We start from the raw sequence: 27,887 nt of genomic DNA, 5'->3' as shown, positions 1-27,887 counted from the left end.
TGCTGAGAAATACAGCACTGCTAAAAATTGTTAATGAGTAAGTGGAGTGGGAAAAGATTAGCAAGTAGCATTTCTTGTCATATTGTCCTATATATTCATTAAGAGAAAGTTATTGTGTTTCATTGGCCATAAAATCACTAAAATACAATATTGTATTTCAGATAATTTTAAATTTTGAATATTCTAAGACTCAAAGAAAATGTATAGAGAGCTTGAAGTTATATTAAATTATATTTCAATATGTTTTAGATAACATCCTCATGCTCATGTCTGTTCTCCCTTACACTTCCAATTTTAATGCTCATATTAAAATTGGGATTATAAATATCAAATATATAACAATAATATAAAAAGTTTACTCTGCTTGATCCTTCATTACTTTTATCGTGCCAACATAAATTAGATGATTTTAAATGAATGAATAAATGTATCAGGTAATGTTGTACAATTTCTATGAGAAGAAAATATTACTGACATTTTAAATCCAAAGTGTAGTAAGTGATGCTAATCTCTATTTATACATTTGTGTAAGTATTCACAACAAGAAGCATTGCCTGTTTTTCTTACTTTTGTTCTTCTATGTCTATAATTTTAGGACACTTTGAGAATTAAATTTTTTATCATTGTCAATAATTGAATTAAGGCTACGGTACGTCAGTATGTTTAAATTTATATATCAACATTCTCTACTGTGTAAAGTCTATGAAAATATATTAACCAAAATGACTGCCCAAATGGATATTTAAGAGACATCAAGCTAAAATAGCCTAACAAAACTTAGAAAATATCCATGGTAACATTATACATTTTAACCCAGTTAAACGGAATAATCCATCAAAGTGTATAATAGCTATTATTATAAGTAATTTTACAAAAGAGCAATGACTCAAATAATTTTAGCAGGAGAATAAGATTGAACTTTAGTAGCAATACGTACTATGGACAGTAATCGGTACTCACCAGAAGCAAGAATTTCAGTTGAAAGACTGTGAAAGGAAGTTATCAATGACACATGGAAGGGACAGGCGGCATTGCAGAATCAAAATATTAAGACTATTAGTAATAAATCCGGAATATAGCATATAGCAGTAGTAAAATATCCTGTAGGTTTATAGAAATATACCTAGTTATTCTTTTTTTTTTTTTCTTTTTGAGACAGGGTCTTGCTCTGTCGCCCAGGCTGGAGTGCACTGGCGCAATCTCGGCTCACTGCAACCTCCACCTCCCAGGTTCAAGCTAATTCTCCTGCCTCAGCCTCCTGAGTAGCTGGGACTACAGGCGCCCGCCACCACGCCCAGCTAATTTTTGTATTTTTAATAGAGACGGGGTTTCACCATATTGACCAGGGTGGTCTTGAGCTCCTGACCTCAGGTGATCCACCCGCCTCGGCCTCCCAAAGTGCTGGGATTACAGGCATGAGGCACCGCGCCTGGCCAACCTAGTTATTCTTAAAAATAATTGAAGGAAGTGATTATGATTCCCCTTATATAAAATAGATACTGTATTAGTCCATTCTCGTGCTTCTATGAAGAAATATCTGAGACTGGGTAATTTATAAAGGAGAAAAGTGCCTAGCAAAGGGGTAGAAGCCTTTTATAAAACCATCAGATCTTGTGAGAACTCACTCACTATCACGAGAACAGCAGTATGGGGGTAACTGCCCCCCTGATTCAATTACCTCTCACTGGGTTCCTCCCACACCACGTGAAGATTATGAGAACTACAATTCAAGATGAGATTTGGGTGGAGACACAGCCAAACCATATCAGATACCAAGATGAATAAAAACTAAAAACTCAAAACCTAATTATTAATTTATTACTACCTCCTGGATATTTTTGTAGTAGTCCTTAGAAAACCTACCTGATGAAGAAAGATGCTGACTGAGCTGCTTAATTCCAATTTATCAGGGTTGAAATCTATAACAAAATTAATTTTTAGGTTGAGGTGTCCTTTCACCTGCTGATCCAAGCATGACAAGAAAATAATTAGAATGTGTTTTTTCCAAACTTGATAGGAAGCAAGTTTTTCTTTCATAATAATTTATCAGAAGCTGCTAAAGAATGATTATTTTTACTGTTACACATGGTCTCTTGGGTGGTTTTCAATGTTGTTTTGCTTTAACAGATGGGAGTAATAAATACATGGTAGGGGGATATGTCAGTAATACATATAAATTCTTTCCTGAGGCACTATGAAATACCCTGTCATTTAATGATTTATGTAACAGTTATGAGTACAAACTCAGCACAACCAAAGCACACATCCACTGGAGTCTCTAAATAAAATGGAAAGCAGAATCAGAATTCACCTTAACTGTCAGGTCTCACAAAATCAAAAGCTTTTTGTATGACTAACCCTTGTCCTAAAGATAAAAGCTAGATTTGTTATCTTCCTCTGTTGCCCCTTGCTATGTAATTGAGTTCAACATAATTAGGCCTTCCCAATGGTGAAAAAAAAAATTATAAATTTCTAAAGGAATGTAAATAAAGCACACATTTGTCAGGAAAAACTGAAAGCAACACATTTGATATAAGAAGAGGAAATGGAGAATAGTGGTTAAGATTACAAGAGTAGCCTGGAAATTGGACAATATTGGGTAATAATATTTATATTATCTTCTGCTTCTTACCAACTGTATGACCTGGGAACGTTTATTGGTTTAATCTACTTCTTCAACTGAGGAAATGAAGATAATAATACTAACCTCGATAGATTTTTTATAAGATTTAAATTAAAATAATGTGTAAAATATTTAGCAAAATATCTGGGAATAGTGAGTCCTCAAAAATATTATAGTTACTACTTTTCGTTTTTCTTAGTAAACAAAAATACTTTAGTTGAGTATTCTCAACTGTCACCCCAAACTGCAATTCTAAAAATTGTGGAAAATGAATCAAATGTGCCATTAAAGGCTCAGCCTTTCTGATGTCTGGTGGTGGAATTAAGGGACATATACATAGAAGTCTAAAAAAATTTATAAAATATCCATGGTGACATTATAAATTTCATATTTAGGCACCCTACTGGCTGAAATCACAGTGAATTTAAGGGAGACTGACAGTACAATTTGTACTAAAAACACAGAAGATAATTTTTAAAATAGCTCAATCTCCTTGATTACATTTTTAATTCCTATGTAAAGAATACTGTAGTCATCAAAATTGTTCCTAGAAATTTGTAGTATTAAAATATGAATACACTATTAATAATTTTTAAATTTGTCTTTTTTAATTGTACATTTTTAAGGTATACAACATGATGTTTTGATATAAATATACATAATACAATGATTACTACAGTCTCGCAAATTAACCTATTCATTCTCTTATATAGTTCTCTTATGCTTGTCCATATGTGGGTGTATGTGGTACAAGTACCTAAAATCGACTCTCTTAGCAAATTTATATTATGTAATACTATTAACTGTGGTCCTTCTGTTCTGTGATTAATCTCTATCCTTATTTATCCTACATAACTGAACATTGTACCCTTTGGCCTCCATCTCTCCATTTTCCTCACACTTACACCCCTGGTAGCCACTTTTCCATGTTCTATTTCTGTGTATTTGAGTTTTTGTTTCGTTTTGTTTTAGATTACACATATAAGTGATATCATGCATTCTTATTTATTTCTGGGTCTGCTTTATTTTACTTAGCTTAATTCTTCTAGGTCCGCCCTGCTGTTGCAAATAGCAGTACCTTGTTTTTTCAAAGCTGGGTAATATTCAATTGTGTAATTTGCAATTTCTTTATCCATTTATTCATTCATGGACATTTAGGTTGTTTCCATATCTTGGCTGTTAGGAATAATGACGCAATAAACATGGGTGTGCAGTTGTCTTTATAAGTTGGTGATTTCTTCTGGGTAGGTATCTAGAAAAGAGATTTCTGGGTCATATGGTAGTTCGATGTTTAACTTTTTAAGGAAGCTTCATACTGTTTTTCACAATGGCTGAACCAATCTACATACCCACTAATAGTGTAGAGGTTTCCTTTATCTCTAAACCCTTGCCAACACTTGTTATCTCATCTTTTTTTTATAATAGTCATGCCAACAGATGTAAGATGATATTTAATTTTGGTTTTGATTTTCATTTTCATGATGATTAGTGATATTGAACACCTTTTCATCTACCTGTTGACCAGTTTTACTTCTTCTTTAAAGAAATATCTATTGTCTTTTGCTTATTTTTGCAGGGTCAGATTATTTGTTTTTTTGCTGTCTAGTTGCATGAGTTCATTATATAGTTTGGACATTAACCCTTTATCTGATAATGTGGTTCACACATGATTTTTACAGTTCATTGCTAGCTTTGCATTTTGTTAATTGCTCCCTTTGTTGTACTGAAGCTTTTTAGTTTGATGTAGTCCCAATTTTTTATTTTTTATTTTGCTGCTTATGCTTTTGGTTAAATATCCAACAATTTCTTGTCAGAGCCAATACCAAGGGGCTTCCATCCCTTTTTCTTCTAGGATTGTATAGCTTCAGGTCTTATGCATAGATCTTTAATCTATTTTGAGTTAATCTGTGTATGGTGTAAGATAAGAGCCAGTTTCATTCTTTTGCATGTGGATATTCATTTTGCCACACTATTTACTGAAGAGGCTACTCTTGATTCATTGGGTCTTCTTGGTGGACTTATCAAAAATTTGTTGACTGCATATGCTTAAGTTTATTTCTAGGCTCTCTGTTCCATTTGTCTATATGTCTGTTTTTATGCTAGTCCAATATTGTTTTGATTACTATTGCTTTGTGAACACATTTTTATATTATTTTCTTTAAATAAGCTTATTTAAAAAACATTTTTAATAAAGTTGTCACTTGTATGTTAAGGATTGATGTTTTCCATTAGAGGCTCATTTCCCCACAGATGAGGGTATGTTAACCTGACTGTGACCAAAGTGACTATTATGAGCCAGAATGTCTCATATTAACTTCTACTACATAACACATTTACTTTTGTAAGTTTAGATAGGAAACTTGCAAAAGTTCAAATATCATTTCATTTTTAAGTCTTAAAATATTTATTATGATATTTATTATAAGTATTATAAAAAAGTCGTCATTAAAAAAAATCCAATAATAAGGAAATGCTTTGGTGATAAAATTGTAGTTACTAGAATTTTATATATGTGCTAGATTTTAAATAATAATAACCTATTCTTTTAGAAACTAAAATAAAAAATTATTTAATGTATCGAAATTTCACCTTAAGTCCTATTCATTAAATGTCAAATGTTTTAAACTCTACCAAATCATGAATATGAACAGTATTATTCAATATAATTTACTTAATCATGATTATAATTCATTATTAAACGTATTGCTAACTATATAAAACAGGAAATAAATTATATTAATATAATAAGATAAATGTGCTCTGAAAGTTAAAAACATTAATCATTCCCTAAGGTAAGTGTTAGCAATTACCTTTCAAGTATTACAAAGGGGCAGGAATAAGAAAGGCTAACAAGATTCATTTGAACATTATTTATTCTGTATGTTTTCTGAGATACCATATTTACTCTTTTCTCTTCATTTTTATCATTTTATTTTTTCTAGAATTATTATATTTAGAAACAGTAATTCTACACATTTTAATAGAAAGAGTTAAAATATAAAAATATAGAAACAATTTAAAGTTAATGAGCTATTTCATTGATTTGCTTGGGATTAAAAGAACATAGCAATCACTCAATAAATATTGGCTATATTTTAAATATTCTCACATATCCCTTTAATATACTTTAAACTGACACATTAGGAATGTAAAGTCACATAAAATATGTACTAAATATTAAAGACTATGTAAAATGACAGTCTTTGTTTTCATCTTCACTTCAGCTTTAGCTACTGTGAAAGGAATAATTTTTTTCAAGTTACTAAAGAACTTACTTTTTTCCAAAGTTCTGTTTTATTGTATGTGTCATAGTTGTTTTGGAACTACATATTTAACTTTATCATAACACCCTTAATATATGTAGGAAGTTTTAGATTCAATGTTTTTTCAACTTCAATTTCTACTTTTTCTATTACTTCTATTTCTGTGATCGCAGGGCAAGAATATTTCCCTTGGTTGTCACTAAAGACCTTGTTCTCTGTGCTTACTGCTTAGTTTTCTTTAAAAAGATCCTTGAAGTATATTTGCAAGGCCTTTCATTTATTTACTGGTGAGCTTTACCAGAGACTCTGCTTGCATAGCCAGTTCACATCTCTTCAGACAGCAGTGGCTCACTAAGATAGGTGAGGGAAGAAAACTTGCTAAACTGCATGAAAGACTGAGAGACCCACTGATGCTGTGGACACATTCAATGCTGTCTTTACCTGAGGGCTGCTGTGTTTGTTTTGTTTTATAATCAGTAACTGATGCTAACAGAAATATAAATAAGAAATACTGTAGGGAATTATTTTCAAGATACTCAAAGCTAAATGCAAGTTGAAAGTAGTTTGCTATATAAGTTAAAAACTTTTTGAAAAGGTCAGTTGAGAATTTGACAAATTAACAAATGCATTTTTCTATTCTTGTAATTTTCTTTATTAACTGCTCTCTCATTACTTAAAATTACAACAGAGAAGGCTAAGGCTTATGGCACAAGAATGGGAAGACCAACCTACACCTGCACAAAACAAGAAAGGTGACAAATGAACTTTTAATAGATTGTATGAAGTCCAAGCAAAAACAGTAGCCTTGAAAACCTAGTATTTAAATCAAATAGAGGTCATGGTGGTGGAAGTGAGCAGGAGGTGGCTAGGGGAGAAAAAGCGTTGAGTTCTGAAATGCTTTATGTCAGGAATAAAAAATATCAGGAGCAATTCCCAAAGCAAATACAGAGTTCCAGGCATGGGAAAGAGGATTATTTTAGCATAAGTGAGAGAAGAGCAATAGAGTGGGTCCTATATTCCCTGATAAAGAAGGGCAATAGAGTGGGTGCCTATATTCCCTGATAAAAGGCATCTACAACCCACCAGAGTAGGAAAGAAGGATGCATGCTCACTTCCCAACATGTAGTTGAGGAAGATTGCAAGACTTGCCGAGAAGTTCTGAGATCTGGGTCCCACTTGGGGGAGCCCTCAAGTAGCATAGTAGGGTAGACTGAGTCAAATTTTCAAGGAATGGGGCCTGGTATTTCTTTGCCTTACTGTAGTTCTGGGGAAGCTCTCGGGATTCACCAATCCCACACCGCTTCAAAAGAAAAGGGAAAGATAATGATGTTAGGCTCAAGGAACTTGTGATTTGCTTAAGAAAAATGCAGACTGAATAGAACTGGTGACTAAAAGCCAAGACAGTTCCAAGGACATAAAAAATAAATGCTATGCATGCTAGACGCTAGAACACAACTAGAAAAAACAGTTGAAGTTGACTGAGTTCAAACAAGAAGTATTCTCTCCTATACCACACCAGGATGCTTTCAAGGAAAACTCTTTAATTTAGACATAATTCAATTAAGAAAAATAATACAAGATTCCAAAGACCAAAGGCAGATAAAAACTTATAAATTTCTGGATATCTAAAAAATACACAGTCACTTCTAAAGATGTTAATAGCATGAGCAAAGTATGATAAGCAAAATATTTCTATGATGTGAATTCTTATGAGTGCCTACTCAGAAGAATTCTTGCTGAATGTAAAGAAGATGATACTCAAATTTGTGGTAATGAAAGAAGAAAAGTTATATAATTAGTTGAATAAATGTTTGCTATTACTAGTAGAAAATAAAAATAAGATTCATTTAACGCCATGTTAGTTATTATCTCCTTTCCCTAAAAGGGGTTATTAAAACAACAGTGCATCTTAAAAATCAGTGTTACATTTTATTTGGGATTATAAGACAATTTGATTTTAATCCATGAAAATGTCATCTTCCTGATTTCTTATGCTGTTGGATAATCATTAGTGTGAGTGATTTAGGGTCTGTAATACCTGGATTTTTAATGTCAGCTATTATTTTTACTATCAGTATGGTTGCTGAACATGAATAGGAGTTTCCTATAAAATGTATATATCAATCTTTTATAGAGTTACATAAAAATAAATGAAATAAACACACATATATGCCTTGTATTCAGTTGTTGCATTTCCTCTTCTGTTTTAGTTTTTACTTACCTGGTACTTTTCAATGGAGCTCATTATAGTGGTTAAAAAGATTTATAGTCCAAGAAAAAAAAAAGAGGAAAACATGACCACTTTTATTCCCTTCACATTTCAGAATCTGTTGCAGCCTTCTGCTTTTAAGTTAGTCAATTTTGTTTCTTATAAAATTAAGAGAAAAAATTAACATGGTTTTTCCTCCTGAGACCTTTTCAGCAATAGCTTTTTAATTATCTTCTGTGGTAAAAATAACAAATTATAATTTTTAATAAAAAGTCTCACTTTAGGGTACTTGGGGGTTTTTAGGCTAACCTCTAAATCATCTGAATGGAATATACCTCTTGGGGATAAAAGAAAAATTAAATGGATTTTTAAAATTGACATGAAGAAAATGGTTTAACACTTACTTACATATCATCGTGCTTATAAGTATGATCTGGGATTGTCATCTGCTGTATTGTTTAGAACCCATCTTCTCTGAGGGCTTTCTGGTATTACGTTCAATCAGTGGAATAATATTGCATCTCCTTTTATGTATGTGCAAACATTGCATTTAGTTTTCCATTTTTACATTTTGCACAGCTCACTGAGATACAATATGAAGTATTTAATTGCTTATTCTGCCAACTGCTGAAGTATACACTTTCATTACAGCTTAAATTAAAGACTTGGAATCAAAGTTATTGCTTTTTTAATACACATATGAAGTTATGGACACTGGAGTTTGTAATAAGTAACAACATCAACGTATCTCCTGACTAAAATTACTTGAGTAGAACACTCATTATAACAAGAGGATACCTGCAGTGTCCCTTTGTAATGTACTACAAATTTTCAGTGGTATTAAACTCTTATTTAAACTTATGTTAACATCAAGGAAAGTACACCTTGATTAAACTTGTGTCTTTAGGTAACAGTAAAATGTCAAATAAATTATTCTGTATATATTTTTGTGTGTTTAAATTGATTTTATCTATCTTTTAAAATCATAGCACTTTGCCTATTGTTCATATATATATATAAATCTAAAATTAAGAGACAGTAAAAGTGTCATCATTTATATTATGTTATAGTATTTTAACCTACCAAACTAATAGAAGCTTCATAATACCTAGTATTAACTATGCATGCTTATCTGAAAGATAAGTGCTTTCTGTGGAATTAGGATTTTTATCCTTCACCACTGTATGTAAATTCAGTGACTGTATGCAGTTTTCACTTAAATAACTTTGATTTTCTGCCGTACTCCTTGGAGGCCAGTTAAAAATACGTTGTATGCTGGCATTTAATTTCATCATATTTTTATCAAGTTAATGACCAGGCATAGTGTATTATAACTAAATATATAAGGGCTCTGGTAAAAACAATTAAGGGAGCAGTATATTCAGGGAAAACAAAGGAGGAAGTGATACCAAAAAGAGTCATTTTGGGTCTAACCACGTTCTGAAGCTGCCACTTAAAAGAGTTACCTTAACCTGTCTCTGCCTCAGTTTTTTCATTCATGAAATAGGGCTAAATATAGTTACTACCTGCTAGGGTTTGTGGGATATTACATATAATGATAGGTATAAGACAGTTAAAATAGTGGCACATGGTAAAGACTAATATATGGATTTTTTTCTTAATTTTCTGAGCTGAAAATATAAGTTAGGAAGTTATCAATGTAGAGATATTAGAAGAAGCTACTAATAGTAATGAGGTGGTTTAGCAGGACTAATCTGTGCCTCACTAAATGTAGCCTCTGGATTATTTGTGTCCAAATTACTATGTGGGAGAGGAGATGCTTTTTAAAGATCGTATTTTTAGATCTCATTGAACCATAATTGCTGATGGTTGAGACTTAGAATTTTGGTTAACAGTGTCATCTAGTGATTCTCATGCATGCAGAAATATGAGAACCACTAATACAGAGTACCACAAACGCCATATACAAAATTCTGGAGAACATCAACATTTAGAACACAGGAAAAGAAAATAAGGAGTAGCCAAAGATGCAGATGTGGGAAGCAATATGAGAGAGAGCACTGTCATAGAATTCAAGGGAGAAAGAGTTTTAAGAAAATTCAGAATTCCTTCTCTCTCTTATTCTCTAATTCTCTTTATTAAAAACAAAGAAACATTTCAGGCCTACACAAAATAACATAATCATAATTTTTACATCTACCATTAATCTAAAACAAAACAAAACAAAAATCACGCGGTAGAGCTGAAGTCCTTTCTTTACCCCTCACAACTGCATCATCATCTCTTGCACTCTCCTAACCTATTTAAACACTATCTTCAACTCAGTGTTTATTATTTCTCTTCATTTCTTTATTCTTTAATATGTACATATCTATACATCCTCTTTAAAATGCATAGTTTAAAACTAAATTTTATAACATATCTACTTCAAAATTAATTTTAGTTCAATATTTTGTGAAAATTTTCCATGTTGATGTATGTTGCATAGGTTCCTTTTTCATGCTATATTTTATATTCCAGTTTATGAAGAGTCTACAATTTCATTATCACCTCTTAAACGATTGAGGTATAGATCATGTTCTATTTTCTATGCGATGAATATACTTGTTTCCAAGTATAAGAATTTACCTGTTCTCATTGTAACGTGGCTTTTAATGCAAATTACTCTCCAAACTTATACCAATTTGCATTTTCATCAAGGATACATGTTTGAAAGACAATTTTTCATGGATTGCTTTTATTTCTTTGTGTCTTGTGCCCAGAGGCACCAGTTGCCCTTTTATTACAGCCTGTGTTTTCGAGTCATTAGCATAGCAAACGTCTTTTGAATGTGGTGTCTTCTTCTGGAACAGAGGGGAGGTTTGTTTGATGTCCTGTGATGTCTCCTTTCTGGGCAATGGTTGGACACATTTGGTTACTATCAGTTATAAAGACTAAGGTTTCTTAAACTCACAGTCCTTCAAATGTGACGCACAATCAAGGCATGTGCAGCGTCCTCCTTGGCACATCTGCAGTACTTCTGTGGAACTTCGGAGGTAAGGAGGATCAATGCTAAAATAAAGCTTGGGATTTATGCTGAGTCATGAGTCATTTTCTCTGACCAAGTAGTCTCCAGTCTTCTGCTAATATTCATGATATTGTGGCAGGCTAACTTGTTAGCTTATACGTAGGATAAAAGTCTCATTTGTTTCCCACCCCAATCCTCTGGTTCTGACATGCACAAAGATTCTCATTGTTTTACATCTATACAAAGCCCTAATAGTTAATTTTTAAAAAGTTTCTGCCTACTTGATGGTGGAAAATAAAGTTGTGGTTTTAATTTCCGTTTCCTTGATTCATTGTGAGGCTAAGCCTCTTCTTTAGTTACTTACTTATTTGGGTTTCCTCATCTATGAATTACTTGTTGTTATTTGGCTCAATTTGCTACTGAATTCTTTTCCTTGTTATCAAAATAAAGTCTAGTTAACTGTGTATATTAACATGTGTATAATATCTTCTTCAAACCTCTAGCTTGTATTTTTCCTGTTTAATGGTGAATACTGATGAGAACAAATTTTTTAACTTGAAAGTTTATATTTAATTAATTTTAAATTTGGTAGACAAATTTCTCAATCTTTTTCTTCATGATTCATCCTTCCCTATTCTGTTTAAGAAAGCAATATATTGGCCAGGCACGGTGACTTACGCCTGTAATCCCAGCACTTCAGGAGGCTGAGTTTGGTGATCACTTGAGGTCGAGAGTTTGAGACCAGCCTGGCCAACATGGTGTAACCATGTCTCTACTAAAAATACAAAAAATTAGCCAGGCGTGGTTGTGGATGCTTGTAATTCCATTTACTCAGGGGGCCGAGGCAGGAGAATTGCTTGAATCCTGGAGGCGGAGGTTGCAGTGAGCCGAGATAGCATCATTGTACTCCAGCCTAGGTGACAGAGTGAGACTGTCTCAGAAAAAAAAAAAAAAAAAAAAAGTAATGTATTACCTGAGATCATAATAACATTTTTTCTGTATTTTTCCTAACTGATTTAAATTGTATGTTTTAAATTTAATTGTTTGATACTCCTGAGACTGAATTTTATGTGTAAGATATAAGGTTCCAATTCAAGTGGTTTTTTTCCATATGCATAACCAATTGAATGGTATATATTTTTCTCTCTTCTGTGCAGACACTCTATATATTTTATATTTGGGCTTTCTTCCCATGCCATTATTTAATTTGTCATTTGTGTAGGACTGTGCTGTAGCACACATATTGTAGTTTTTATTTCCAGAAATGTAGCAGTCAAGACTGTATAATTAGGACTAACTTAACCTTCAGAAAACAAATACTTATGAACATATAGTATGTGCATATATGTGAACATATGTGCATATTATGTGATATGTGTATGTGTGTGTACCTGTGCATATAATGTGTACATGTGTATGTGTGTGTACATAGAGAAAGTACTAGGTAAAAATCCAAGGGAAAATGGCATTCAAAAGTAACAGAATTTCTGCCCAAACTACTTTTGCCCTCAGCTGTTTGCCAACCCAGACAAACTTGAACTTTGATTCTTAATAGTTTGGCACCATTGAGGCAGACAGCAATGAAAACTCAAGGCCTTCTCAAAGCAAGGGATCTTCTCCACTCTAATTTGTGACACCAAAGAGTTTCACAATCAAAGTAAAAGTAGGCCATGTTGTTGATGACCTTAGGAGCATGTCAGAAACAATGGTACATCTATACAGAATATGTCTTTGTCATAGGCCACAGATAACCCCCAATAATAGAATTTTAAGCCATATTATCAGCACCAGTGAAAAATAACCAAGCAAATAAAAGGAGAAAAGCCCCATGAAAAAGGATACCATAGATTTCAGCTATGAAAAATATCAGACACATATTACAAGGCAATGATGCATACTATATGTTTAGATACATATAGAAAGAGGACTGTATTTGTCATATATATATATCTGAATTAAGGAGAATAAAAAAATCTGTCACAATTGTATAAGCCAGCAAAATATTAATAGCTTAAAAGTTACAATTTACAATAGCAAACAAAGCTGTGGATTACCTGTTATCTCATCTAATAAATTATATGCATACATTTAATAAAGAAAGCTTCAAAGTGCTTGTAAAAGACATTCAAGTGTATATGCATATGGAAGGATAGAGTGAGAGAAAAGGAAAGAGAGAGATTCCTACGTAGACAACTCTATAGATCTATTTTGGTTTTGTTTTTCCAATTATTATACACTTTATTGTTACTAAAGTACAATTTTAAATAATGTTGAGCATTCTCACTTGTAATTCTAAAAAAATTTCTAATATATAAGCATTAAAAATAAAGCATCCTCTACCTTTTTGTTGGATCTTCTTTATCAGATTAATCAAGTTCCCTTTCATTCCTAGCGTGTTCATAGTTTTATTATAAATAGGAGTTGATGTTTCCCAAATTTTTCTCCATCTAGTAGAAATATGTTTTTTCTTCTTTTGCCAGTTAACTATGTTAACATATTTTCTAATGTTAAGCAATTCTTGCATCCTTGCAAAAGAAACAATACTGGATGTAAAACTTGATGAATTTGATAACAGTACTGTATGATGAATTTGGAAACAATATTGTATGTTAAAACTTTATGAATTCGGTTTGTATACATAAGTTTTTCTTTCTTGTACCATCCTTTTTGGTTTAAATTAAATAACATAGCTGGAGAGTTATTGTTTTTCTTTTTAAAAATATCTGCAAGATTTTGTAAAAGATTAGAATTCTTTCCTGAACATTTTGTTAACTGTGCTGTGAAATTATCTGAGCATTGTGATTTTTTAGTGAGGGAAGCATTGTGAAACTCATTCTTCTTTTAACATATTACAATCACACTTTCATCTTCATTACTCTGACACCATTTATTTCAAGGAGACCATCGCTTCCATCTTGCCAAATCCCATGGTAAATTCCTACCCTTCATCTTAACTTCCTAACATTCTTCTTATGGAGATGTCCTCTGATTTAACTAAAGAGTGCCCCTTTCCAGCCTTCCCACTATGACTTTCAATCTCCTTGTGGTTTTTTATTTTTCTCTATTGTACATATGACTAACTGAAATTTTATATTATACATTTGTTTATTGTGCCTCTCTTTTTAATAAACTTGAAAAGTTAAGGATTTGTCTTTGTTTTATACTTTTAATGCCCAGAATATATGGGAACTGTTATATATGCAATGCATATGTTTGCTAATGTGATAGAGTTGTAAGTATTCAAGAATCTCGTATGCCATTAATATGTTAAGCAAGAAGTAGCTAAACTTTGATCACTCCCGACTTCAAGATCAGAGACACTTCGGAATTTTCTGACTCTTACTAAACATTAGATGATATATTAAATCTATTAAATACCTCTGATCATTTGGCAATTACCTGCAAACATATGCATGCAAACATCTCAAAATTTGTTTATCATTATAGAAACTTGAACTTTAATAATATGTATTCATTAATATACGTACTTTTTGATTTAATAAAATTTCAAAATTTGTTTTCAATTTTCTTAGTACCTCTGAAGAACATACTGGGGACATTATTCTATTATTGTTTTGATTTCAGGCTGGACAGCAGCGCTGGTGGGAGCAGGAGATTAAAATAAATGGGAATATTCAAAAGGGAGAATTAATTACATATAACTTGACAGAGCTAATTAAACCAGAAGCTTATGAAGTCCGACTGACTCCTCTCACCAAATTTGGTGAAGGAGATTCAACAATTCGTGTGATCAAATATAGTGGTAAGTAGCCTTTCATTTAAAATTATTTATTTATATATTTAACTATGTGGAAAATTTTGGTTGCTGCTATCTACCGAATTTAGACACAAAGTAAAACTTAGCATATTGACTTTCTGGATCATTAGCCAGTTAACTAAACAAAAAAACAAAAACCTTAATCACCATTAATGTGACATTTGATTACAAATGTAGAGATATAGAATAATTTAGTTAATTGTGAACCTATGTGATATAAGCAATGTTTCTTTATTTTTGATCCTACAAGTTATAATACAATATTTGTCTGCATTTTATCTTTTCAAATTCTTGATGACTTTAAAACTTTTTAAGAAGTAAAAAAAGATCAAAATTCATTTTCTGTTTTTTAAATAAAATTAATAGATTTCAGTTTTTGAGCATTTTAAGGTTTACAGAAAATTGGCAGGAAGTATACAGAGCCCCGTCTCCCTGACACAGTATCCCCATTATTAACGTCTTATATTATTGTGGTACATTGGTAAAAATTGATTAACAACTACTAAGAAATTATTATTAAAATCAATATTATACATTACAGTTATTTGTGTTGTGCAGTTATATGGATTTTGACAAGTGTATATAATTTCTCCACCATTACAGTATCACACAGAATAGTTTCACTGCCTGAAAAGTTCCCATGCTCTACCCATTTATCTCTCCTTTCTCCAGTCCGGGCAACCAATGATATGTTTACTCTGTCTATAGTTTCTCCTTTTCGGGAATGTTGTAAATTTGGAATCATAGAGCATGTAGTGCTTTTTAAACTGCCTTATTTCACTTAGAAATTCATAAGATTTCTGTATGCCTTTTTGGGCCTTCATAGCACATTTCTTTTTATCATTGAATAATCTCCATTGCATAAATGTACCAGTTTATTTATATACATATCAAAAGACATCTTAGTTGCCGGATTTTGGTCTTGGTTGTTGGTGGCCATTCATTTTTCATTTTGCTAATGTTAAAAAATGCTAAATGTTTGTGTGTGTGTGTGTGTGTGTGTGTGTGTGTGTGTGTTAGTGATAGTTTTCTTTTTATTAACTATATGCATAAAATATTTCTTCACTACTTAAATGTCCTATTTGGAGAAAAATAGAAATTAGTGCAGAACTTTGAAAAAGTTAAAAGTGGATCTAAAACTTTTATCTAGAATTAATATCTCAAAGAGAAACAATGGCAATTAGATATATTTATTCTTTCTTTTTTTCTTTTTTCTTTTTTTTTTTGGAGACGGGATTTTGCTTTTGTTGCCCAGGCTGGAGTGCAATGCCGCAATCTTGGCTCACCGCAACCTCCACCTCCTGGGTACAAGCAATTATCCTGCTTCAGCCTCCCGAGTAGCTGGGATTACAAGCATGTGCCACCATGCCCTACTAATTTTGTATTTTTAGTACAGATGGGGTTTTTCCATGTTGGTCAGGCTGGTCTCGAACTCCCGACCTCAGGTGATCCACCTGCCTTGGCCTCCCAAAGTGCTAGATTACAGGCATGAGCCACTGCACTCAGCCTAGATATGTTATTTTACTGTATACTAAAGAGATAAATATTTCAAAAATTGAAATTTGTGTGCATTTTAGAATTTTAATATTCAGTTTTAGCTGTAGAATTTTCAATGTATTTCAGGTTTGAATGAATCATTATTTAAACAGTTCGTATTTATTGTATTGCTTCAGTAGAATATTATTATTACTATATATATATTTTTGAGATGGAGTCTCACTCTGTCTCCCAGGATGGAGTGCAGTGGCATGATCTCGACTCACTGCAACCTCCGCCTCTTGAGTTCAATTGAATCTCCTGCCTCAGCCTCCCCAGTAGCTGGTATTACATGCACTTGCCACCACGCCCAGCTAATGTTTGTATGTTTAGTAGAGAGGGGGTTTCTCCATGGGCAGCCTGGTCTCAAACTTCTGACCTCAGGTGATCCACCCACTTCAGCCTCCCAAAGTGCTTGGATTACGGGCATGAGCCACAGCACTCGGCCAAACGGGATTCTTTTTGTCATTGATTATCAGAGCCTGAGTTAAAAAGATAATAGAATGCTTTGTTTGCAGCTGAAGTACTCCATTGTGTTTACCCTTAAGTATACGTTTCCTGCTTAAGGGGAAAGTAGTGAATACTGTCAAACGTGAAATATGAAGTAAAACTATTAACAACTCATTAAAGTTGTTTGTACTTACAGTTTTTACCAAATAAATAAGATGTATAATGTAGAGTGCATTAATATCAATATCTTTAAAAGATGAAGATATTCGGACCCAGAAAGTTTCAGTGTCCTGCAAAGTTAAATGACTGTGAAATGACAAACCTGACTAGAATTAGGGTTCACCACTCCATTAGAGAAGATCTTTACTTCTTTGCTAAAGTTAATTGATCATTATGACTTTCCTTAAGAGATTTTAAAAAGTTAATTAGCTTAGTAGTTATTGAAAACTCTGAGGCAACAAACTAAAATGAAAAACACATGCAGGAAATAGATATTACTTTTAATAATAAGTTTTCAAAATTGTTTTTACATACTTAGGCATACATATTAAGATCTCCAACATTTTTATTAAAATTATTTTTATGTGATATAGGTTTGGGCAATGTATACTTTAATGGTTTAGAGGCAATGTATTAGTCTGTTTGGGCTGCCATAACAAAATACCATAGTGGGAGGCTTAAACAACACAAATTTATTTCTCACACTTTTAGAGGCTGAGAAGTCCAAGATCAAAGCACTGGCATAGTTAGCTTCTGGTGAGAGCTCTCTTCCTAATTTATAGATGGTCACTTTTTCACCATGTCTTCTTCACATGGCGGAGAGAGCTCTCTGGTGTCTCCTCCTCCTCTTATAAGGACACCAATCCCATTGGATTGAGGCCAAGATTAATTTAATCTTAGTTACCTCCCTAAAGGATTTATCCCCAAATACAATCACATTGGGGATTAGGCATTGACATATGCATTTTTATGGGGACACAATTGTCTACAATATGCATTTATAAAAAAATTATACATGCAAGTTCAAATGAAAGAAGAAAAAACTGGACTCGCTGAACTATTTAGAAGTTAGATGTGCAAATTTTCACAAAGTTAACTGCATTATGTATAGTGAATTTGGTGACTTAAATGTTGGAGGCGAAGTCTCAATTAAAATTCAGTCTGGTAAGAGCTTTACATGTACATACAACATATCTTAGAACTAAGTTATAATTCAAGGACGCTTACATCTTTGAAAGATAGCACATAATTTTTTAAGAATTTCATATTAACTGTGAAATAATTTTAATTTTTACTAATTTTAAAATTAAAATACATGGATATCTTGCCATAAAATTAAATTGTTATTTTTAGTTCACTTTCAGTTCCTTTTCTGTTATTCTTTTCATAATTTGCAATGTGGAATGTAGAATCAGAAAAACCACTACAGTAATGGGAATTGTGTTCTGTATGTAGGAATAGTGGAAATCATTGAAAAAGTTACTCTGTTAAAATTTATCATTTGTATACTAATGTTACAATTATATATGAATATTTTTGCCCATCGGAGTTTATTACTATTGCACAAATTTAACAAAGGTGGTTAATGACAACCACTAAGAAAATGACAAATCAGATAAGTTCTGCACTGTAAATTAACTGCCAATTGTAATCCTGGGAAACTACATTCTGCCTATTGAAATCTTGGGGAATTACATCAATGCTGTCCTTCATCCAGACTGGAATATTTTCTCAGAGTGATAAGTGGTTAATTGATACATACAGATACAAATTTGGCCCTTAGATGAGAGATATTTTTGTTGTTGTGTTAGTAATATTTAAAGTATTCATTTCTCTTTGGGTGGAAATTCATTGGCACTTGTATTGCAAATATAATTAGTTCTCGGGGAAAAAAATTCTTTTGGTACCCCAGAACACAAAATGTATTGCTCATCATTTTAAAATTCTGTGTGCATGCACACATGTGTATGTATGTGTATATTTTACTGTAATTAAACAAAAAGGCATTGATGTAGCTATTCGTTTTAGTACACATATTACAACATGATATCAGGATTGCTTTATTTTCATCTGTGCCATGAACTTTCTACTTTACTCTCAGTAGAAGTAGAAAACAGCAAAAAACAAAGGTGGAAACTCTGCTAGATAATTGTTTTCATTTTTAAATCACCTAGATTATAGGTTGGCCTAGTTTCAGCCTCAGTTTTGATATCTGAGTATTTTTGTTTAGCACTAGTTCAGATATTTAAGAGGTCAGAAACTATACCTTGAAAAGGGAACATTTCCTGTGCTATTTAGCATTGGTCTTTTTGGTAATTTGAGGCTGTTATTGCTGAGCTCCAAAGCAGATTATATTCAATCCTCTAAAACAAAATGGATTGCAGATATTAATCTCAATGGCCACAGTGGGAAAGATCATTAAGTTTTGGTAAGGAACTATGAGACACTGATTAGACTTTTATTTATAAAAGACATTCAAGCCATGCTAACATTGTTTTTTTGTTTGTTTGTTTCTTTTGCTTTTCTTGTAGCTCCTGTAAATCCTCATTTGAGTAAGTATATTTTAACTTACAAAATGGCACTATATTTAATAAATACAAAAATAGAATGTTTATAAATATACAAAAATTGTTTAGTAACTATTCTTAGTTGGTTTAAAACACAATGGTTCAGAATCAGTAAAATTGGCATTAAATGTAGATTTTAAATTTCAAAGGATAGGAGTATAAATACAATTTTTTAATACTGATAATTGAGGTTTATAGATTTTCCTAAATATTGAAATATGGAGCCATTTACCAACCTGCTTAATATTTGCTATTTCTGCAGCTGTGGGATTATTTTTTTCTTTTGTGGGATTGCATATCATTTTTATCGTTGTTACACGTTTCTTTGATTTTCCTTCTTTGAATGTCTATATTCCACTTATAAAAGAGTATGGTTACTTAGAAAGTTGGTATTTGATGGGTTTAATTGAGACTTTCTTTTATAGAACACTAGTTTACACGCCAATGTATTTGGTCTAATTTAGGTTATGAATTCTATAAAATTGTTAAATTTGGGGACTTCTGGAAAGTTTTTATTTTGTTTTATATTAAATGTTATAAGATGATATGTATCTACCTGAAAAATATTCCCATATATGAAAACTTCTCTCTCCCTGGAAAATAATATTAAATCAACAGAGGATTTACTATGAAGACATATTCTAAAATCAGAGCTATTTATTTGTAATTTAAGGTTAGATTTCTTACAAGTTTAAGGACTAAAGAGCATCGTCTCTGGGTGCAAAAGGACCACTGGGTATCAGGATTCTTGTTCCTGAGTTTTTATTTTTGTTTTTTCATCATATTGAGAAGGATTCAGGGAAAATTCTGCAGACCAAATAAAGCAAAATTTTGAAGACCACATCATGGAGAATATTTAAGATATGTTTAATTATTTCTATGTAGCCCCAGAAACTCTGCTAAAATCATGTTGAAATTAGAAAACCAGTGGAAAATTCAAGATCCACTCGAGTCTCAGTTCTATATCTTTGTGAAAATCCTGGACTTTATTACTTATTTATACTTATTACTCTTTTAGTATTTTATATTACATTGGCTTTTGAAAAGTTTGTACAGCTCATTGCGTTATCATTATCTATCAGATATTCTTTATTCTAATAAACTTTTTAAATGAATAAATGTATTTGCACATATTTATAATTGTCTCTTTTTAAAGTAACAGGACAATCATAAAATTCTTGGGTTTTGACTAGTGAGTTTTATTTTCATTTTACCTGCCAACTTTTTATAAATTTTCTTCAGTAATAGGCTTATTAATTGTAAAGATATATGTCCTTAGAAGGAATCAAGAGCTATTGATGTTGCTTAAGTATCTTTGTTTGATTTGAATTATTACACTAGTTATAATACTATAAACAACTTACACCATATAAAATAACCTAAACGATGAAAAATTTTAGACACAACTGACATTTTTTGTAGTTTTCATAAGCTGCATTATTGCTTAATTTTACTATGAAAGACTTAAATATTTAGGTCTCAAAAATTATTGTATAGATTTTTAAAGACAAGATATTTTCTCTTTTTAACCAAGTTTAAATTACAAAAAAAATGGTCCAACAGTGTTACAAAAATTCATTATACATAATTTTAAATAACATATAAAAAGTAAGACTTGGCAGTAGATAAACTGAAATCCTTAATCTTTACATTTGTTCTGTGACTCTTTTTTGTGCATATGTAATATGTAATTAAATAACTGAAAACATTCAAAATCAAACATTGCCTTTATGGTATTCAAAACGCCAGAGTAGCAACTAATGGAATTTCATGTCATACCTAAAATATCTTTAAAGAAATACATGCATGTATGTAAATGCATACACTGCTACACTGCTGTTACCAACATTATTTTTCCAACTGATAGCATCAAAAGGTCATGTCTTGTTTGGTATAAGGTCTGTGACATAAATATGTGTCTAATAAATATTTTATGTACAATAATGTTTATTCAGAAATTTATTGATTTATTTATTTAGACTCCCTTAAATATGTATATTTCCTGTAACATTACCTACCCAGAATATAGAATATAAATAAATACAAAGAGATAAAGCAAGTGTTTCATCTAAAAAACAAAAACAAAACATAAACTCATTCCCTAAGTTTAAAGGAAAAGCCTTCTGTTTTATTTTTATTTGTAAGTACCAAAAATTTTCAATTAATTCAGGTACATGATCTCAACCAGGACTCCATTTCCAAGGATATCTGATAAATCTAACCCCTTATGGGTAGGTTGGAGAGAGACTAAAATGGAAGTCTCTGTTCTTTAAGTGTTTATATCTCTATGAATTCCAGGGAATTTGGATTCCATTTGACATTATCATTTAATAGCTGACCTTTGCCAAAGTTTTCTCCTCTGTAAAGCCTCATGAGTAAGGATTATTGTGATTTCATAGAGTTGTTATGAGGCTGAGTGAAATAATATACATTATGTTTATTCTTTCTCAAGGATACACACTCTTTAATAATGTATCTAGTGGACCTTACCAACTTATTTATACCTATTTTTTTCAAGCAGTAAGAAAACCTTTGATACTTAGAAACATTACTACTACCACCCACATTTCAGGGATAGTTGAAAAAGTCTTTCTCTGAACTTGTGTTGGCCCTGAACTCAACATACGTTAGGCATCCGAGAAATCACAGTCCTTCAAAGTCTTTAAAAGGTCTTTTAATTACTTCATTTCCATACTGAAGTTCAAGTATCTGGGAAACCCACATTCGGATAAAGTAGGAAGGATAAATACTTTTCAAAATAATTTGCTATTAGCTTGCCCTAAACACACTTCCATTTATGCAAATGGATATTTAAAAGCATCTCTAGACATGCATGAAAAATTATAAACTTAAAGTATACCAATTTAAAACTACCCTCAGGTAAATTAATAAAGGTAATTTTCCAATTGACAGTTTTGTTTTGATTGTTTCTATACTGACAAAATGAAAGTTGGGAAAATTCTTCAGCAATAATTCAAGCATAAATTGTATTCTTTAATTTCAGTTATCTGGATATTTTAGAGAAAAATTGTTTGAGTCTTAATTATTCAATAAGATATTAATTTACATGTAAAATTCTTTTACTTTTTCATTAAAATTAGATTGGTTTTATGTTTAGTTGTAACCTTCTGCACTATTATGGCTCTCATACCATTGTCACAATCTTGCGTTATTATTGCTATGTAATATTTTACATTTTTCTTATGAAAATGTTGCAGTATGTGTATTAATTTAATTAATATTAATTTAATTAAAATTTACCAACAGGAGAATTTCATTGTGGATTTGAAGATGGTAATATTTGTTTGTTCACTCAAGATGATACAGATAATTTTGACTGGACAAAACAAAGTACAGCAACAAGAAATACAAAATATACTCCTAATACAGGACCTAATGCTGACCGTAGTGGCTCCAAAGAAGGTATGGGGGTATGGCCTTTTGTGTTCATAGCAATCAGAGACTTTTAAAAACTGCTATAAATATGAAATACTAATATTTAGCCATATATTTGAAGATTATGGAATAAAATATTAAATTTTCTGTACAGTATCAATTTAGATATTTACAAAACTTTGTAGACATTAATTTTTTCTCAGACTTCACTGATACGTATAGTAGAGAGAATAGGAATTTTTTGATAATTCAAGTCTAAATTTCAACTTTTTATACATTTTATCTTTAATTTGGTAGATCATTTATTCTTTGTGTTACAGCCACTATTAGTTACATATACACATAGAGATTTTATAAATGAGATGCAAATCTTCCTATCCATCTTTATTTTGTATGAAAACTATAAGACTTCTCAGTGATTTGAAATTTCATTATGCGGTAAGAATAATGTTTTTAAACACTTTATTTTGTCTGTTTTAAGGTTTTTATATGTACATTGAGACATCACGACCCAGATTGGAAGGCGAAAAGGCTCGACTTCTCAGCCCTGTTTTCAGCATAGCTCCCAAAAACCCTTATGGACCCACAAACACTGCATATTGTTTCAGCTTCTTTTATCACATGTATGGACAACATATAGGTGAGATAGCAATAATTACTGATTCTTACAAGATTAATGATAACTAAGAAAGGTTCATAAACACACAGCATTAAAACAGTTTTTGGTCAAAGAATGCTATAATTTACTTTTTAAATGATTTATCTGCAAATTGCAAAATAAGATAGTAAGAATTTTTTCCCACCATCTAATTTAGATTTGGAATTTGACATTTTAGATCATCACCTACCTCCCTTTGGAATCCTAAATCAGGTAGACAATCAATGAGTTAAATTCTTTGCCAGGTCTCATGGACTTGACACAGCATAATTTAGGCTGCTTCTTTCCAAAGAAACTTGCTTCGACAGTGACTGAATGCATATTAATCATGATGAAAAGTAATATTGTCATGTTGCTATATTGACAGTTATTTTTAGCACCATCCACATATTTGAAACATTGGTGTGGTTTTTTTCATGTTTTTAAAGTATGCCAAACACACCCAGTAAGATTTAAGAACATTCTAGGTCCTGCACAGCATACAAAGATAAAGACACATTTCCTTCCCTTGAGACCTTGTACAGTAATAGAGGATAAGATCAGATGCACAACTGTGCTAGATAGAGCATGACATTACACTGAGAGTAGACCTAGTAAACTCTGTGGGGAAAAAGATCATGCAGGTCTACCATTCTTTATGTGCAATTCTGAAATCCTGAGAACTGAATATCAATTTTTAAAATTTAATTATTTGACATTACATGTTAGCCTGATATATAACCTGAACTGATATGAACCTATGTATAGTCTCTATCCAAATGAATGTGGACATTTATACCATTTGCAGCAAAAATATTACTGTTTTTAATAATATGATTCTACTCCAGACCATTCCAGAAGATATCACATAATATAAGTGATATAATCTCTCACCTTTCTAACATAAGACAAAATTCTGAATAATGAAGTTTATCTAACCCCATAGAGCTTGAACCAGGGATTGTGGATCTTTATCTAGTTAAGGAATGAGTCACTGCATCAATACAAACGAGAACATTTCTCTGGTATGCAAAAGAGGTATGTTTTCAATACGCAGAGATTAGCACAGGGAGGGTTAAAGCACTGGTAATAAGGAAGTAAAATTTGAGAAGTTAGGATTACATTAGTGTCTTTATATAAATTAATAAAATGATAGTATAAATATATGTGATGTAAACTAATACAATTGGACACATAATATGTATCAGTCACCATATTATTTAAGCTAAGTAATACTCTCAATTAAGTTTGTAAAAGTGAACGTCACTGTCCATCTTTTACCGTGGAGAAAACTGAACCTCAAGAAGTTTGTGTGAACTGCCAAGTAAATGGTTGTGCTGGGATTCAGACTCATACCCAACAGTATTAACTAGTATTCTTCACAGTATACTGACAAGCCTAAACGGATAGCACTTGGGTTTTTTTGTTTTGTTTTATAATTTATTTTTATTTTTATTTTTTATGAGACAGGCTCTTGCTATGTTGCCCAGGCTGGTCTCAAGCAATCTTCCCACCTCCGCCTCTCAAAATGCTGGGATAACAGGCATGAGTCATTGTGCCCAGCCAGAAAGCTTTTAAGAAGTTAAACTACTATAAACTTGAAGTCAGGAGACCTGGGCAGGAACTTGGCTGTAGCACTTCATCACTGTAATACTTAAGAGAAATCACTTAAAATGTCTGAAGCCTTGGTTTCCTTATCTGTAAAATGAGAATAATAACTCTTATTTCAGAAAGCTGTAGTTTAAGTTAAATTAGGCAACATACATAGTATCTTCAACCAGATGGCAGACACTCATAATCTTAGGTTACTTTGAATCTGAAATAGCAATAATAATAGCAATAATAAAATAATAGTTGACATTTATGCAGTACTCATCATGGGCTAGGATACTTTGTGGATTATTTCTCTTAATTTTCACGATCAACATTTGTGCTTATTAAAATCATTATCCTGTTTCATAGATAACAAAATTGAAATACAAAGGACTTTAGTTACCATGCCCATAACATGGCTAAGTAGTGAAGCCATAACACAAACATGGGAAGCTGGACAGAGTCTGCCTGTTTTATTACTGTGCAGGAACACTTGTTGGAAGATTTTGCAAGCCTAGCTAAGTATGTGACAGTTACTTAGTAGTGGTGTGAGTTATTAGATTTTCTGCAATCAAAAAGCATAATGAGATAGTTGATTTAGGAAAATAAACATAAAAATAGGTAAAATCATTCAGAAACAGAATCTAGACTGGGAATCACTTAAAAAACCAATGAAAGGAAACAAATCGCATAATTGCCAAGCCATTTTATTTATTGTGGGATTACTATATTATTACTAATGTAGGATTAGCTCAACTCTAATTCTTCCTTTTTGTTAATAATGTGTAGTCTATTTCCTCTTTGTTTTGATATGTGTCATGTACTTTCTTTCTCCTCTTCCAATTTACATTGGATCACATATTTTAATTGATTTTTAAATAAATATTTCCAAGACCAATATTTTGAATTACTTTAAGTCATAAAATATGTTCACCTTATTTATGAGACTAGATTTTAGGGCTTTACTTTAAAATAATTTTAAAAATACTTTAAAAATACTTTTAATACATCATTGTAATATACTTTTAACTTAATAGTTGTTAGTCTTATCTTCTTTATTGTCAATGGATGTCCAGTTGACATTCTGCTAGTTTTATTCTGATTATTTTGGGATAAGGGAAAATTAGGAGGACACTTCTCCATTTCTCGGCAAACATTTACATTTTGACCCCTGTGTCATTTCTTTGCTTCATCAGACTGAAGGTTGCAGTCTGGGTATCAGGTCTATTGCTTGGGTTCCTCTCAGCAAGCTGCAGGCATGCTGCTTACTAAAATCTAGGCAAAAATACCTGGTCCAGACATTGAGTAATCAGTTAAAGCTAGATGAGATAGTTCATTAGAGAGATCTGCTGGTAGTTAAAACATTCCCTCTTTGCATATATTATTTTCAGACTTTCATTCATCTGTAAACTCAGGAGGCATTTATAGCCACTGGTTTTACAAACTGTATTTTCAGTTTTAGTCATTCTTTTGGAAATGCAGATTCAAAGATGCCTTGTCCTGAATTTCTAATAGCCTAATTAAATTTATAACTTCATGAGTAATTGTAAATAAATCTTGAACTTTTAACTGTGACTAAAGGACGGTATACCATTGAGAAGGTTCATAATTATCTGATACAGAAATGAGCAATACCCTACTAAGAAGAGAGATTCCTCTTTGAACTAAAGTTAAATATGTTGCATTACTTATCATTTGCAATATAACAAATTTCCCCAAACTTTTGTGACTTAAAACAACAAATATTTATTATCTCACAGTTGCTGTGGGTCAATACAAGTATAGCTCAGCTGAGTGCCTTTGGGTCAAGGTCTCTCCTAAGGTTATAGTCCTTCCAGAAAAGGACTCCACCATAATTTGAAGACTCAGTTTGGGGAGGATACACTTCCAAGCCCACTTGCTTGATTTTTGGCAGGCTTTGCTCCCTTAAGATATTGGACTATAGATACTGATTTCTTGCTGGCTGTTGATTGGAGGCCTCCCTCAATTCCTCACCATGTGGACATCTCTACAGGGCTGTCGCATAACATGGCAGCAGGCTTTCTTCAAAGCAAGTAATCCATTAAGAAGAGAGAGAGAATGCATGCCCAGGATTTTTCATAACCTAACCCCTGAAGTGATATCCCATATGTCTGTCTGGTTCCATTTAATGTGACTGAGTTGATAATTCAAGCCCATACCCAAGGGGAGAGAAATGCCCAAGAGTGTTCATGCTAGGACCTAGGTTGAGTTGAGCTCTGCCACACTGGTACAATTTCTTTTTCGTTAAATGTTTCATCAAAATTGATTGAAGAAAAAAACATGTTTCCAAATGAAAACTATAATGTTATCCTTAAAGTACCTGCTGATTTATATGTAAGTGATACAACATCTGGCCATGATAATAATAAAAGATTCTTTCAGCATTCCTGTGACTACTAATGGACATTTCAATTCTCGATGAATCCACTGAATTTCTAATGTTCTTGCAAAAAAAAAAAAAAAAGAATCTCATAGGAGATCACTAGATATGACAAAAGTGTATTAAAAATAAGTTAAATGCATCATTCATTTCTTTAAAAAAAATGTGCAATGTAAAGGTCATATCATATCAGGAAATTAAGGCACTTATGAATACATTCATTGTACTTGATACGAATGGTTCAATAAAGTTGTGTCTCTAGAAAGCTAATTCCACTATGGAGTAAACAGGAGGAAAGCAAAAGGAGTTCATTAATGAAGAAGCAGGAGACTGTAAAAGAACTGATAAATAGAGATGTGGGATTGTAGAAGGGCTTATTTTAAGAGGAAAAAGAGGTAATAAAAAGGGTAAGCTTAGATGGGAATTTAGAGCTCTGGCTGGGGAATGAGACTTTAAGAGAGAAACT

General features: G+C 32.0%; 1 protein-coding gene across 3 annotated transcripts in view; it reads left to right on the top strand.

The window, feature by feature from the left end:
- MDGA2 (MAM domain containing glycosylphosphatidylinositol anchor 2) overlaps window positions 1-27,887 on the top strand; it is an 833,536-nt gene that overhangs the window by 775,619 nt on the left and 30,030 nt on the right. For all 3 annotated transcript variants that reach the window (XM_016926039.4, XM_001151973.8, XM_063792901.1), the window contains 4 exons: window positions 14,649-14,826; window positions 19,359-19,379; window positions 22,662-22,817; window positions 23,272-23,430. In XM_016926039.4, coding sequence (XP_016781528.1) covers window positions 14,649-14,826; window positions 19,359-19,379; window positions 22,662-22,817; window positions 23,272-23,430 — 514 coding nt within the window. The remainder of the gene's footprint in view (window positions 1-14,648; window positions 14,827-19,358; window positions 19,380-22,661; window positions 22,818-23,271; window positions 23,431-27,887) is intronic.

The sequence above is a fragment of the Pan troglodytes genome, chromosome 15, assembly GCF_028858775.2.
Source record: "Pan troglodytes isolate AG18354 chromosome 15, NHGRI_mPanTro3-v2.0_pri, whole genome shotgun sequence".
Classification (NCBI taxonomy): Eukaryota; Metazoa; Chordata; class Mammalia; order Primates; family Hominidae; genus Pan; species Pan troglodytes.
The sequence above is the reverse complement of the archived record's forward strand: the minus strand, read 5'-3'. Positions and strand labels throughout refer to the sequence as shown.